The following is a 15705-nucleotide window of genomic DNA, read 5'->3' on the forward strand; positions in this document are numbered from 1 at the left end:
GTAATAAATACATATACGTACATACATGTATATAATGTTACACATTGTGTAAGTAATGTTTTTAAATAAATATGAATTTTGTGAATTTCATATAATGTAGTATAACATTAAATATAAATAGATTATGAGATTTTATATAAGAGAATATTGTTTGTAACCTATTGTGATAATATTTTTCATGGTTTTGGTATGTTTAACGGCATATGCTAGATAATGTCCCGATAAAATGTATTGATAATGTATACTGTCATCAAATCCACTCTTCTTACTTTGATGTTAATAATCATCAAATAATTTGATGTTAATTTCTCAAATTTGGATACCACACTCCGTTATTTTTTTTATTTTCAAAAAAGATCCAATAAAACTCCTGAATTGTCACTTTAAATTTATTCCATTGCTGTGCATTGAATTTATTTACCAACAAGAAGAACAGAAATATCTTTTTTAAACGATGACCATATCAGTTATAGCATGTTTTTTTGTTCATTTACTAAAGTTTTATTTTTATGTTTGTTTTTCTCTAGGTTTTCAACTTTTTTAATTCCTTTCAAAAATATAACCAAATTTAACTCCAGATTAAACGTTTCTGCCAGCATTTAGTTAAACAAAAAAAGATACTAACACAGCAAGTGAAAATTAACTGTAACTCAGATGCAAGATAACAGATTGTTTTCACAGTCTTGCACTAAAACCAAAATAAAACGTGAATTTCTTGGGATGTACAGTTAAATTTCCAGATCGTAGAAATAAAAATGGATATAGCAGTAGATATGAATTTAACGTTGGTTGCAGAAAAACCAGATCTTATTATACAGTGGATTTGATTTAAATAAACTATGAGCGTTAATCGTAAAAAAATACTGGGATTTACAAAAATAATGCAATGAGAGCTGCAAATTGACGGTAATATTTAACCATAAAAAGATCACAAGGGTAGAGTAGGGACTAAAAAGATCAGAATTAGTTTTTTTTTGCATTAATTATACATCTAATTAGTTCTAACTAGTACTGTAAACATGTCATCACATAATAAATAAAACTAAAATAATTTTTTTTTTAATGGTGAGTCACTGTAAGAAAAGCTACTTAGTATTACATCACTTTCTGTTAACTAATGCAATTTTTTCTTGTTATAATTGTATCTCTAAAAATAAACTTTGAAATCATGCACATTAGAAAAACATCGTTGACTAAAACCTTTTAGGTCACAAGCTTACCAAAAAACATCACATAAGATATTAAGCTATTATTATCTGAGTACACTGAATCTATAAATTGTATATACTACAAATTACCAGTTGTAATGAAATAAATATAATTACATATTGAAAAACATTAAACTGAATTGAATTCAATCTTTGATAGTCTCAGAATGTACTACTCATACTTATTTATAGGTTTACTTACTTACTTACTTACTGCCGTGGCTCTTGGTACCCAAGGTGGTACTTTGCCTCGCCAACACACTGCCTCCTGATCTCTCTATCCATTGCCTCTTCTTCCCTTCTTCCAAGTTTTCTTATGTCTCTTCTGATCTGGTCTCGCCATCTCAACTTGGGCCTTCCTGGTGGTCTTCTGCCCTCCGGATTGTTTACAAGGACGTTCTTGACTAAGGAGTTGTCCTCCTTCCTTAGTAAATGGCCAGCCCATCTCATTCTCCTACTTCTCACCTCGGCCACTATGTCTGGGTCCATATATAGTTGCCTCAACTCCACATTATGCTTTATCCTCCACTCTCCATCTTCAAGGGTTGGCCCATAGATTTTTCTCAATAATTTGTTCTCAAATACTATCAAACGTTTTTTTCTGTTTTTTTACTTAACAACCAGTTTTCTGAGCCATATAACAGAACTGGTCTTATAATGGTTTTATATATATGGAGTTTGGTCTTGTGTGATAGTAGTCGAGAGCTTAATAGCTTGTGGCATGCTGATAAACTTCTGTGTGCTGCATTTATCCTTTGTTGTATTTCCATGTCTTCTTCATTATTATTCGTCAGCATCACTCCCAAATAAGTGAAGTTGTTTACTTTTTCAAATTTGTGCCCTTCTATTTCTATATTATTTTCATTGTTTATTTGGGTTGTTCTCCCACACTCCATTATTTTGGTTTTCTCTTCATTTATGCTTAAACCAACTTTTTGTGTATGGTTTAGGAGTTTTGCGACCAGCACTTCCAGCTCTTCTTTACTCTTCGCTTTATTTTCATAGGTTTATTAAAATAAATTTTATCAATGGCCTCAACTAAAGGTCCAGCCATGAATAGATCCAAATATCCCCAACCGAAACAAAATTCACACTTAAATCAATATTCTATATTCTTTCACCTGTGAACAGACTTATTGATTTAAATAGACCACGGTTATATAATGTAATATCATGTTACCAAGTTTATACTGTAAAAAGTACACTTGAAACGGAAAGACACATGACTGAAGAGCAAACAGTGTTGTTATTTCGATATTTAAAAAAACAGATTTTTTAGATTACTTGATTAACGTAAGAAAGACGTTGTATATTTTACGTATATGATCAAATTGGTAAGTGATAACGTCTGATTGTTAACATTGTTAAGTGGTAAATAGATTTTTGGAGCATAAAACATATGCAGGAGTGAGGATATTTTTCTGTGCACTGACAACAACCGTGTACCCAGGTGGTGGTCAATGCTCTGGTGCAGGCCATTCCTTCCATCTTCAACGTGCTGCTCGTCTGTCTCATCTTCTGGTTGATCTTCGCCATCATGGGAGTGCAACTGTTCGCTGGGAAATACTACAAGGTTAGTCTTCATTCTTCTACGGTAATAGACATACAGGATTTGTCCGGAAAATATCCAACCAGAGATTGGAGTGTTTAATATACATCTGTAACTGTTCATGTTGTGTGGCATACCATGTGTACGTAAGCCTGTAAACAACATCATTTTTAATAGATTTTTGTAAAATTTGTGTTTTTTTTTTGTTTTGTAATATGTGTTATTTATGACTTTAACTACAATAACGAAGCCATTCAGCAGATCATATTTTGCCCTGTGTCTGATGATGGAATGATTTCTAAAACATGTAACGTTTGATAACACCTCACGGATATTTTGGGATTTGAAAGAGGTAAGAATACCTATTTAAATGCCAATTAATTCCAAAAGGGGCAATACCAATGAATGAAAAAAAGAAGAATCCAACATCGTACTTTAACTTGAAGATGTCACTTTGTGTTCTATAGTGGTCAGTAACTCATATTTCTAAATAGCTAATGCTACTTTTGTCATGTTTTGTTTGATCTCTTTTCTATCTTAAATCTTATTAATTTTAGAGGTTTTTTTCAATATGGGGGAGTGTAAAAGTCTGTGAGAACTTTGACAGGACTGTAGGGATGCGGTCAAATTTGTTTTATGATATTTCACTTGGAAATATCGGATAAGATTCGGAGAATATCGGACATAAGACACTGTATTACCCTGGTATCGAGTCATGGTTTTTTACAGCTTTTTTTCACACTTCATCACCCCCCTATCCACTAACTTTGTATCATCCTAACCCTATGAGGACTGAGAAATTTTTTTAGTTATTTTTGGCAAAATATTTATTGCCTCATAAAACGACTATGCAACAAACACTGTTGTGAAAACAGCTGGTTTTTAGTAAAAAAGATTTAACATAATAATAGTGTCATAACTCTTTCTTGAACATAAAAGAGTGGTCTTTTCTGTTTTCTGCGAAAGATTTAATTTTACAAACCAATTCCGAAAACTAAACTGACTGCTTTTCTCTGGAAATCCAGAGGAACCATAAACTGAGAGGATAACATCTCCCATTTTGAGTACATTGCTTTATTTAGAACACCTTCTTTGAGATATTAACCCAATAATGTGGCAGAAATGCATGATATATGCTTGGAAATCCAAACAAATGTATATTAGGACCACATGTGCATATGGTGTTTTGTCGGATTATAGAGTTTTAATACCACATAGATTATATTTGTTCACTTCTAAATATGAATAAAACTAACAGTGATGTTATTGTTTGCCAGTGTGTGGACGCCAACGGCACAACGCTGAGCCACGAGATCATCCCTGACAAGAACGTCTGCATTGCGGAGAACTACACGTGGGAGAACTCTCCGATGAACTTCGATCACGTCGGAAAGGCCTATCTTTGTCTCTTTCAGGTTGCCACCTTCAAGGGTTGGATCCAGATCATGAACGACGCCATTGACTCCAGAGAGGTGAGGAGTTTTTACAGCTGCATTAAACAAAACTTATTTTCATAATAAAAGATAAGTTTATCATTTGTAATTGAAAGCACCTTAAGAGTCATGTTTTAGTTAAATGACCTTGAGTTTGACCTCATGAAAACAATGTTAAATCTCAAACCCTTTCATACTCTTATTTTTGATCATGGAATTATGGAAGATGTCCCATTGTAATGCAGGACAGATGGCCAAATGGCATAATGTTTTATTATTATCCATGTTTATGGCATCTGTGGAAGCTAAGTAAAATTAGATTACTAATAGGTAAAGTCGTTCAGCTCAATTGTAACATGTTCATTCAGAACACGTATCAATGCCAGCATGTCATCATCAGCATGATCGTTACATGAAGTTGATTAACCAAAAGGCAACGTCAGTTGAATTAACACTTTGAACAAGTATAGCTCAGACCTCGTTATTAATTTTCTTATTAAACTTTCTGGTTACGTTTATTGGTTGTTTAAGTTCATGATTTTTGGATCCCTAGATCATGTTCTAGTAAAATAATTATTATTAAGCAAGTCTGATTGCAGTTTTTGTGGCTTGGCTTTATTAGAGGCGAAGTTAGGACTAGTTAGGACCTTAAAGTCCTCTCTTACACTGATCCCTCCTTCTCATCCTCCTCCTTTCTCCTCCTGACCTCTCACTGAGTCCTTTCTGCGGATCATAGTTACCGTCAGTCTGCTTGGTAGTGTTTCACATTGTGTATTGTTATGAATCCTAATGATGTTTTACTACTTTTTTTACAAATTTGCTGACACATTCTGAAGCAAAGGTTATTATAATATATTTACTTACAAGTAACAAGTTATGAAGCAATATTTTTTATTCACACTTTTACATAATACTCAAGTCCATGTAATAATGTTATTTTTGAAATAAACTTTATATATATATATATATATATATATATATATATATAAATGTATATACATATAAATATATATATATATATATATATATATATATATATATATATATAAATTGCAATAGAATTAAAATTATATTTTTATGTTCATTAATTCCTGTTTCCAGTTGGGAAAACAACCGATTCGAGAGACCAACATTTACATGTATTTGTACTTCGTCTTCTTCATCATATTCGGCTCGTTCTTCACGCTCAACCTATTTATAGGAGTGATCATTGACAACTTCAACGAGCAAAAGAAAAAGATAAGTATTTACGATCAACTAGCGCTTAATAAATGTGTGTCGTGCTTAATCTATGTGTGTTTAGACTAAATGTAACCAAAACACACAAAAGGTGTCTCCAAAAAAAGTGGCTGACTATTCACCATTTGTTGAAAAAGAATCACAAATTCACGGCAATCCACTGTTGATCATTTTACAGCAAATGTCATTTGACAGAACCTACCAGCAAATTGCACCTTTACACTGTGAGAGTCGACTTATCACTGAATCACGCTAATCTCACGACAATCTGATCAAAATCACATAAGCGCAAGATAATCCAAACTAATTGTTACTGGGAAATTTCTTTTGTTACAAAAGAGTAAACAATAAGTTGCTTATTTTTATGGTTAGATATCCCATGAATATCCAGGTTTTGTTTAGTAACACCCCTTTGGCTAATATACTTCTAAAAATTCATTGTCTATTGATTTTTTTAAACTCTTAAGGAAAGAGATTAAGTTGTATTCTTAGAAACACTCCTATTAAAAACTTCCCTTTTAAGCGACTAAGTTTTGATTAAGTTTAGTACAGTAGTTTGGATTATCAATGCCCCACATGAAATATGGCTTAAGAATCGCACCCTTGCTTAAACTCATTGTTACACATTTCGAAATTATTGTACAACCACTGATCCCAGGGTGTATTGAATCAAAGGATGAAGATAAATTTTATGTGATGAGTAAATGTTTTCAAAATCATTTGCTAGTGCTATAGACGTATCAGGTTGATCGTAATAGTAATACCAATTCAACTGTTATTTCTAATGTCCAAAATGGTATTCAAAACAAAACAGTTTTGCTCCAGATCTATTTTTTTTTTTATTTATACCAGTTATTCCCTTAATGCTTGACAATACCAATATCGATGTCATTGTCTTTGACATCATAATTTGTCTTTGACCAAAAATTTCAGATAAGATAGCAAAACGTTTTGTCTAAATTTTAGAATTTAATTACAGTCAATGCTTCCTCTGAAGTTCGTGACTTTAAAATTTAGTACTGATTAGTTGTAAATTCCTCATAAATCTTCATTATGCAGGAATTTTGTGTGTTTATGTATAAAGCCATCTATTCTAATGAAGCAAATGCTTTGCCTCATATAATGGTCTCACTATAAGTGACCTCAGTTGCAACTGAATTGGTGTAAAGAATTACTAGAAATTTTTTGAAAAAATAGTTGGTGCAATAAAAAGATAAGTTGAGTGCCATATTTATAATTCATTGTGTGATCGACTTGCCTAATTTGTACCCATTCCCGTATTCGGATTATTATTGCCAACCTGTCAAGAATTGCTATTATGTTCTAATTAAAGAGTGTGATGAAACAATGTTGGAACGATTGATCATGGCGTTTGGCAGGAAACTTATATAAATGACATTTTTTGCATCCGAAATTGTTACACATAAAATATTACTTGGTAATTACTTCTTTCTAGTTGTTTTATATTAGTGAAATTTAGCTGGAGTTTGTACGTCAAAATATTATCATATTTTGATTACGAACATGAATTATTGCACATAATGGTGAATTGGAGACAGATTATGGAATAAACAAACTGTATGACACAGAATATTTTCCATATGTCTTATTGAGTTAAATTGTAGAATGTGTGAAATTTAGTGATTTTCAATGAGTACTTAGATTGTAAAGTGTGATAAGGCGGCCATCCTCTGCGATGGCCGATCTGTGTAAAGATGTAGAGTGTTTTGGAGACATGTTCTGAGTATAGTAGTACCCTGTGAAGGACCATAAGATGTGTAGATGTTGCCTGAAGTGTTGTAGTCTTTTGTACAGAGAGATCTCCCACACGAGAGGACGCCTGCGACCGCAGCGTAGAACGTAGGAGTAAATAACTGAGTTTGCTAGAAACTCCATAGTAGTATTTAGTTATTAGAGTTTTCTGTATATTTACACTCCTTTCATCCAGTGTTTGTCAAGTGTGGAACAAACTATGTTGGCAACTGTATTGTTATATTTGTTACATAATTATTACCAATGGAAGCATATTTTCTTTTCGGTGCATATTGTAAATGAAAAGTTACATTAGGAAGTTCAATAAAAACTCCCGAATCAGTCAGTTCTGCTCGAAGAGAGAATTTTCAAATTTGTTAAAATCGGTCAAGGTTGAATGAAAATTACAGAAATACCTTTGTAAAGTTTGTTGGGGACAGTAGATATCATATGTTATTGCTGTAAAAGTATATTTGGACACAAGCGTTGGACAGTACAGCTTTGATCGCACTTTAAATCGTTGGAGCTGCTATGCTTGTAAACTTGTAAAGTCAATCAGTGCTTAAACGTTCCGAGGCGCAGAACATTAACATAGTTGGTAATACCACTTTGGTTGGTACCACTGTACACCGTAGGCTGATAAAACCGCTGCTGTAATTCAGTGTTGTAGCGTTTTTATGATTTGTTAATTTGCGTTTTCTGTAAAAAGCAGTAAATTTAGTGACGCTTCTGTTGACGAAGGACACGTAATCGCAAACGCTAGAGCAGACAGACTACGGAGAGCAGAGAAGCGCCTAAGATCCCTGTAGTATGGTGTCGGCACTGGCTTTCAATGTTGTCTCGTTGTGTAACTCCAACTACTCAAACACAGAATAGCAGCGGACATAGATCCTGCCTTAGAATTAACTGAAGATATTTTAGATTAAGCAGGCTAATTGTGCATTTCATGTGCCAAAATTCACAATAGAATAATTTGTTTTAATCGGGGGGGGGGGGAACATTTGTGTATTTTCATAATGGTTTAGTTTTTTCTCAATTAATATAAATTTTAGAACAGCAGCTTTAGAGCAAAAAATGAACTTATGTATTTCTTTCCTGAAACCCATCAAATTTTGAAACTCTTGGTTGAGTTCAATGTTAAATTGAATGCTCTGAGCTTTGGGTTTGTCATAATTCCAGCAAATTCACTTGATGGGTGGTGAAAGAGAATTTTGGCACCTAGAAATGCTTAGGTACCGTATCAATGTGCTTGTGTAACAGCTAGGATTAGTTTGTATTGTAACACTAGTGGTGCTTGATTGCAATGCTCTCTGTCGATATTTAAGGTAAACCTTGAAGACTTGCCAATACAGTATAGTTGCTTTCGGCTATTTATCTGGTAACACGTTTTTTTAGTCCTGTTCAAAATAGTATAATTTATTTTTGCATCGATTTGCTTTAAGAGATATTTGTTTGTTAGTATATTAGTGGTTATTGTTGCGATTTTAAATATTTTCTAATTCATTTTGCTTGTATTCGAATATATTATTAAAAGTAAACACTCACTTGCAACTCTTGTGTAGACCCTTCCAATGCATTTTATTATGGGATTTTTTGACATTTTTTACCCCTCATAGCAGCTCCCCGAATTTGAAAATTGGGATTTTTTGTTACTTTCCTAGTTGTTTACACCATAGGGGCTACCTGCATGCTAAATTTCAACTTTCTAGCACAATGGGAAATGCCCATACTTTGTGTCGATCGGTCAGTGAATGAATCAATGACTCATCCATTCATTTTTTAAATTTTTTTACATTTATTTTGGTGAAAATATATTTATGTACATAAATATATTTTTTTAAGTGCAACTTGCCTTAGTTTTTCATTTCGTAGATATTGTATGATTTTAGTATATTTATTTATAATGAAAAAAATTAAGCAAATTTTAATGAAGTGAAACTGACTAAATTCAAATTACTTCCCAGTTGATTTAATAGTTGACCATTTTTCACAATGACCTTAAGTGAAAGTTTTTCATTCAAAGTAATGTCAAGCAAGTTAGTTGCAGTTAAGAAAAGAAGTACAGAACAATATAAACCAGTATTCACTGTTAACCAAAACTAGTAGTGCTATAAGAATGAGAAATATTAATTGAACAGTGCTATGAAATGCTGTTGACGTCATGTCGGAGACGAAGGAATCAGTTTGTCTGCTTGTTTACGCAGGAGGGAGCTTGGAGATGTTCATGACTGAGGATCAAAAGAAGTACTACAACGCCATGAAAAAAATGGGCTCGAAGAAACCGCTCAAGGCCATACCTAGACCTAGGGTGAGTGTTGTAAGCCGATCTTTCGTAGCTTAACTTGGTCAACACACAAGGCCAATTTTGTCAGGGTTGAAAGTTTTAAACCCTTCACACGCCACTAATAAATCTATTAACTTTCCTATAACGCCAGGACAAGTAAACAAATTTTGTTTCTTTAAGTTCAAAGCTAATTTTTATTATAAGTAAATTATAAAATGTAAAAGCAAAAACTCTCCAAGAGATGTAATCTATAATATCGGATATAACTGTATTTGGCGTTTTGGTCAAAGTCTACCATTCTAATATATCCGTCTAAGATTTGGGAAGGGTTAAAACAATTTTTTCAACAATTCATACTTTTTCTCAAAAATAGTAGGTTCAGAAATACACAATAACAATCAGATGTTGGAGACTTATTCTTATAGAAAATAAAACCCTTGGTGGATAACAAATGTGGGCATGGTGGATTTACCAGACAGAAATGTGATTGTATAAGCTGTGATATTTAATTTATAATACTAATTCATATATTGTGGTCAACACAACGAATTGTGTGTATACACAAATATGAACTTGACATATTTAGACAGCAGTGAGGTCCTGAGTTTTGCTTATTAATTTATCCGTTCCAGTGGCGACCTCAAGCGATCGTCTTCGAGATTGTGACCGACAAGAAGTTCGACATGATCATCATGTTGTTCATCGGACTGAACATGTTGACCATGACCATGGACCACTACCAGCAGACACAGATCTTCACCAACGTGCTCGACATTCTCAACGCCATCTTCATCGTCATTTTCAGCAGCGAGTGTATCCTCAAGATATTTGCCTTACGGTACTACTACTTCAAGGAGCCCTGGAACCTCTTTGATTTCGTGGTGGTCATCCTGTCCATTTTAGGTGAGTCACAACTCTTTTCGAAGTGCTACAATTCTTTTTTTGATCAATGCTACTTCAAACGCTTTGGATTGAAAACTTGACTAAAACATATACTGTATTACAGAAGAGTCACATAAACTCGGCCTAATGGTGGACGAGTTAGTCAACCCTTTCTTTTATTTTCAAAAATAAAAAGATAGTTAAAAGCACTTGGGCATTTTGAATGTTTTAACCTTATATTTGCAGTGATCACAGTAAGAACCAATGTAATTCAATGTTTCAGGTTTGATTTTGAGCGATCTGATAGAGAAGTACTTTGTTTCTCCGACGCTACTGAGAGTGGTGCGAGTGGCAAAAGTCGGGCGTGTGCTGCGATTGGTCAAGGGTGCCAAGGGTATCCGCACACTGCTTTTTGCACTGGCCATGTCACTTCCTGCGCTGTTCAACATCTGTCTGCTGCTCTTCCTCGTCATGTTCATTTTTGCCATTTTCGGCATGTCATTCTTCATGAACGTCAAGGAGAAGAGTGGACTCGACGACGTTTACAATTTCAAAACGTTCCCCAAGTCCATGATTCTTCTTTTTCAGGTTTGAATTAACTTTATAGACATTACGCTCTTTTACTTGTTTGAAACAGCCAGTAAATTTAAAATTGTGTTTATTTGAATTATAAATGTAAAATTACAAAAAGTCTATATGCAATGTTCAAAAAAACTTGCAATAATTGTATTGAAATGAATTTAGAGTGTTTGAGTTTACGTTGTGTTACAGATGTCCACCTCAGCGGGCTGGGATGGAGTTCTGGACGGTATCATCAATGAAGAGGACTGTGAGCAACCCAATCCGGAGATGGGATCCCCGGGAGACTGTGGCTCGTCAACGGTCGGTATCGCCTTCTTACTCTCGTACCTGGTGATCAGCTTTCTGATTGTGATCAACATGTACATCGCCGTGATCTTGGAGAACTACTCACAGGCAACGGAGGATGTGCAAGAGGGTCTCACCGACGATGACTACGACATGTACTACGAGATCTGGCAGCAATTCGACCCGGACGGCACACAGTACATTCGCTACGACCAGCTGTCCGAGTTCCTGGACGTGCTGGAGCCACCGTTGCAGATACACAAGCCCAACAAGTACAAGATCGTCTCTATGGACATTCCTATATGCAAGGGCGACCTCATGTTCTGTGTGGACATTCTGGACGCGCTGACCAAGGATTTCTTTGCCCGTAAGGGAAATCCTATCGAGGAGACGGGCGAGCTCGCCGAGGTGGCGCCCGGGCGGCCTGACGAGGTCGGCTACGAGCCGGTATCGTCCACGCTGTGGCGGCAACGCGAGGAGTACTGTGCCCGGCTGATACAGAACGCGTGGAGGAAGCACAAGCAACAGCGGCAGGGCGGCGCTGACAGTCCCAACTCCAACGACGCGCGTGAGACCGCCGTGCTAGTCGAGAGTGATGGGTTCGTCACCAAGAACGGACACAGAGTCGTGATCCACTCTCGGTCCCCCTCCACCACGTCCAGGCTGGCCGATGTCTGAGGCCGGCCACGTCCCCCATCCTTGGTGAACGATGCGGACTTTAACGAACAAGATGCCGATTAAATTACCTGTTCACCGGCAACTTAATGCTGTTCAAAACCCACCCGTTCGATTAGTCGCCCTGAGTGTGCATGACACCTCCTGAAGCTTTAAATCATACACACGATCTTAATCCAGTACTTTTAAGAAATTACATAACTTTGCTGAAAAACTAATCATAGAAAATTTCTCTAACAAGATACTAAGTAATTCTGAAAAAATTAGTATATTCTTCCTTATTACTATTATGAAATCGATAGAATTTGCTCAATTTCTATTTGAACAGAACAGTTTCATGTAACTGCCCCTTATTTCATACTTTATCAATTATTATTTAACCAAAAAAATATTTTCCCATCAATTTTTTGAAAACTGTGACATGTATTATGATGTGTTGATTGCAATTTCTCCTTGAAAACACATGTTATTGGAAGAACACCGGTAAGATATTATTATCAGTCATGGTTTTCTCTAGAATCAATCTCAACATGTCATAAAAAATAACGATTATACCAAATTTTAAAGTTTGCATTACAAGCTCAGCAAATGTTTTTTATGCGTTTAATTGAAATTAATATTTTAAGCCATATTGCATTTATTTAATTAAAATTAATTTGATTCAATTCTTAATTAGCTTTTGAAAAGTTAAAGTGGATGCACTGCACACCCAATCCTCACCCTAGAAACGAGTTGCCGGAGTATTCCTAACATATCCCCCACAAAAAGCAATAATCAGTGCTCACTTGAAACTGAGAGCAAACCAATTGTCGTAGTAATCTCTATCTCCCGATTTCCGTCCGTGTCAGCAATAGCTGCGCTTCAAGCATCTCCTGGTCATCCAGACACTTGCTTCCTTGAGTGTCAGGTTAACCTTCGCTCTGTAAATAATCAGTTGTGTAATTTACACCGCCATCTTGTTCGATAAACTCATTTGGCAGTTTTACAATTTAAGGGCTGTACACTACTATAATGTACATTTTCCGCAGTTTTTTATTACAATTTTAGCGGCTTTTTAAGAAAGTACAGATTTTATATTGAATGAAAATTTTAAAATATGTTACTTACGTCAAAAGTTAGTTACGATGGATTTAAAAATTATATTGTTAGAGTATGAAAATTTTTAACAAGGTATTAAACAAAGAATCGTACTTGTATGATATATTTTTACACACTCAAATTATGCTGCATTTGTCTGATGTTGTGTGCAAATGCTTTTATAATGTTGTTTTGTCAAGTGCTAGTTGTGTAAATATGAATACTTCCTGACAGCCAACGACAATAAGTAGGAATCTATTTACTATCCAGTTTAAACTAATTAAAGCGCTTTTACAAAACTTATCGCTTTTACTAAAATTATAAGCATGATTTCAAAAAATTAAATTCCAGTCATCTTCTTATAAAATTTTTATCGCTTGTAATATGATATAAAAATTGGACGATGTATCGTTAACGTAGTGTGAATTATTTAGTTTTAGAATAGAACATTTTATTGTCTTTCAGAGGTGTAAGTATATGTACAGCTTGATTTTGTACAGACAGTTTATTGTGTTGGGTAAATAAATGATAGACCAAGCTTGTTGTCAGTAGTATGTAATTAGATTATTTTTAGAGTTTATTAGTTTTTCTGTTATGTACATGTTTTTAATAAGAGATTGTGAAACCGTTAATATAAATTAATGTGATTAGAAAATCATACCTGGAACAGTTAGGTATTAAATTTGTAATGGAGCAAGTATGAAAGTTAGGGATATTAATTACTAAATCAGTTAATTAAAAAAAAAATAGAACCAAATTATAATTAAATTTAGGCACTTTTACTTGTATAATATGTAAGCAATTCATTTTTATAAACAAATTGTACTGAACTGTGTGTAATTTATAACTGTATGTTCTAACTAAATTTTAAATTTAAATTACTTCTGCTTCCTACAATTCACTTGTCTCAGAATTGATAGTATTTTATATACTTTTAAGTACACTTTTTTCTCAAAAATAATTAAATATTTTTTTCTTATTTTGAAAGGTTGTAACAAAGAGTACGAGTATCAGCATTTCAGGCTACCAAAGGAATGAAATGGTATTTAGCTTTATTTTTGAATAATAATTTGCGTTTAAACATCTACATTAATTACATAATATGTAAACATATATTTTGCTATTCAAGCAGAAATAGCACCCAAGAAAGTGATGTATTTGTGGAGAACACTGTTAAAACAAAACAACACTCTTTTACAAACTCATGAAGGATTCTATTTTCATCTATAATCACGCACACACGCCTTTGATTTCGTTAATGTTGTCTGTTTTGGTGAAAGGCTGTTGGCTGTTTGTACAAGGTGGAATTTCTAAACGAAGAAGAAGCACCGTTTGATGTTTTAAAGAATCAACGTTTAATAAGTTTGTATCATTTGTGACAAGTCCCTCAAGCCATGGAAGTATTCATATTGCAATGCTCAGTTCTTATTAGGATATAACTGTTAGTTGATAATCTTATACTAGCTACAACAGGTGGCGGGGACACTCCCATCCAAAACGGCAGCCTCGATACAAATTCAGTTTACTTAAGCCGGTCAGTGTATCGTTCTGCACATTTTGAAATTAATAATGTTTTGTATTGAAAATAAATGTGTAAAATAACACTGGCGGCATCCGAATAATTTAGTGAGTTATATATTTATAAAAAAGTTTAAGATACTGCGATTTTTTAAATATTTTTCTACTTTAAAAAGCTGAATATGTGGAAAAGTGCTAATGTTTTTTTTGTTATTAATTTGTTTCAAATAAAGGCAGCGGGGTTCATCAAAATGTCTTCCCTGTTTTGACGATCACACTGCCTTGTCATTCGTCCAGTGTTGTAATGTCGTGAATGCAGTGAGCGCCACCGTACGGGGGAGAGTGTCCCCGCCACTCGAGTGTGGCGCAGTGCAGCCTTTGTTCCTAAGTGTGGTCTGCCAAGCCGCGCTGTCGACGGACGGTTCACCAAACAAGGATGGGAGCGACGTGCCGTACACAAGCTTATCACACATCCACTCATGGACTCCGACGCCACGAGTGAAAGACTTGAGACTTGACTCCATCTCACCACTTTCCTTACTGTATCCGCGTTGCACACGTAAATAAAAGATAATTTAAAACAAGAATAATTTCAAGAACTCTTAGAAGTGAATAGTGGAGTATAGCTTAAGTCGGGTTAGTTGTCACAATTGGTTTTATAAACTTGCAGCAACGACGCAGTTTGTTTGGCGTGTAGGGGCCCGCGCGCACTTCCCTGCCGGCCCCGCGCGCACGCAACCATTGCCTTGTAATCATGTTACGTTTTGCGTTTGCAATATTTTGTTTGCCAATTGAAATAAAAAAGTTTAAAAGGTTTGGTAATAAAAAGTGGTGTTCATTTACCTGCATATGTTTAGTTAGTTTCTACAGTAACAAGAACCATTGTATGAGAATAAGCCATGTAAAATGATGGTGAGCACTGCCAGAAAGCTGCCAAATGTGTCAATTGTAAAGGGGAACACCCCAGCTTTTCCAAGTCATGTCCAGAGTTTAAGAAACAATTAGCTATTAGGGTCAGAATGTCAGAATATAATGTAGATTTCTTCACTGCCTCTCAAGCAATTAATACAAAGAGCCACACACCAGGCACACAAGTTAAACCTCACAAACCTTTCTCATCAGTGGTCAGTCATAACGTCATAAGTCATAAAGACTTCCTTCAACTTAACTCTATTAGGCCTATTCAAAAACCGATCCTCGCAGATAATTACTATAACACTT

The 15705-nt window shown here is 34.8% G+C and overlaps 1 protein-coding gene across 1 annotated transcript in view; it reads left to right on the forward strand.

Annotated features, from left to right (window-relative positions):
• Positions 1 to 15312, forward strand: part of LOC124365753 (sodium channel protein para-like) — a 73575-nt gene extending 58263 nt beyond the window's left edge. The window contains 7 exon segments of the mRNA XM_046821748.1: positions 2659 to 2781; positions 4035 to 4229; positions 5292 to 5429; positions 9382 to 9489; positions 10098 to 10368; positions 10631 to 10935; positions 11119 to 15312. Coding sequence (XP_046677704.1) covers positions 2659 to 2781; positions 4035 to 4229; positions 5292 to 5429; positions 9382 to 9489; positions 10098 to 10368; positions 10631 to 10935; positions 11119 to 11892 — 1914 coding nt within the window. The 3' untranslated portion in view covers positions 11893 to 15312.
• Positions 15313 to 15705: the final 393 nt, after the last annotated feature.

The sequence above is a fragment of the Homalodisca vitripennis genome, chromosome 7 (genome assembly GCF_021130785.1).
Source record: "Homalodisca vitripennis isolate AUS2020 chromosome 7, UT_GWSS_2.1, whole genome shotgun sequence".
In the NCBI taxonomy this organism is placed as follows: Eukaryota; Metazoa; Arthropoda; class Insecta; order Hemiptera; family Cicadellidae; genus Homalodisca; species Homalodisca vitripennis.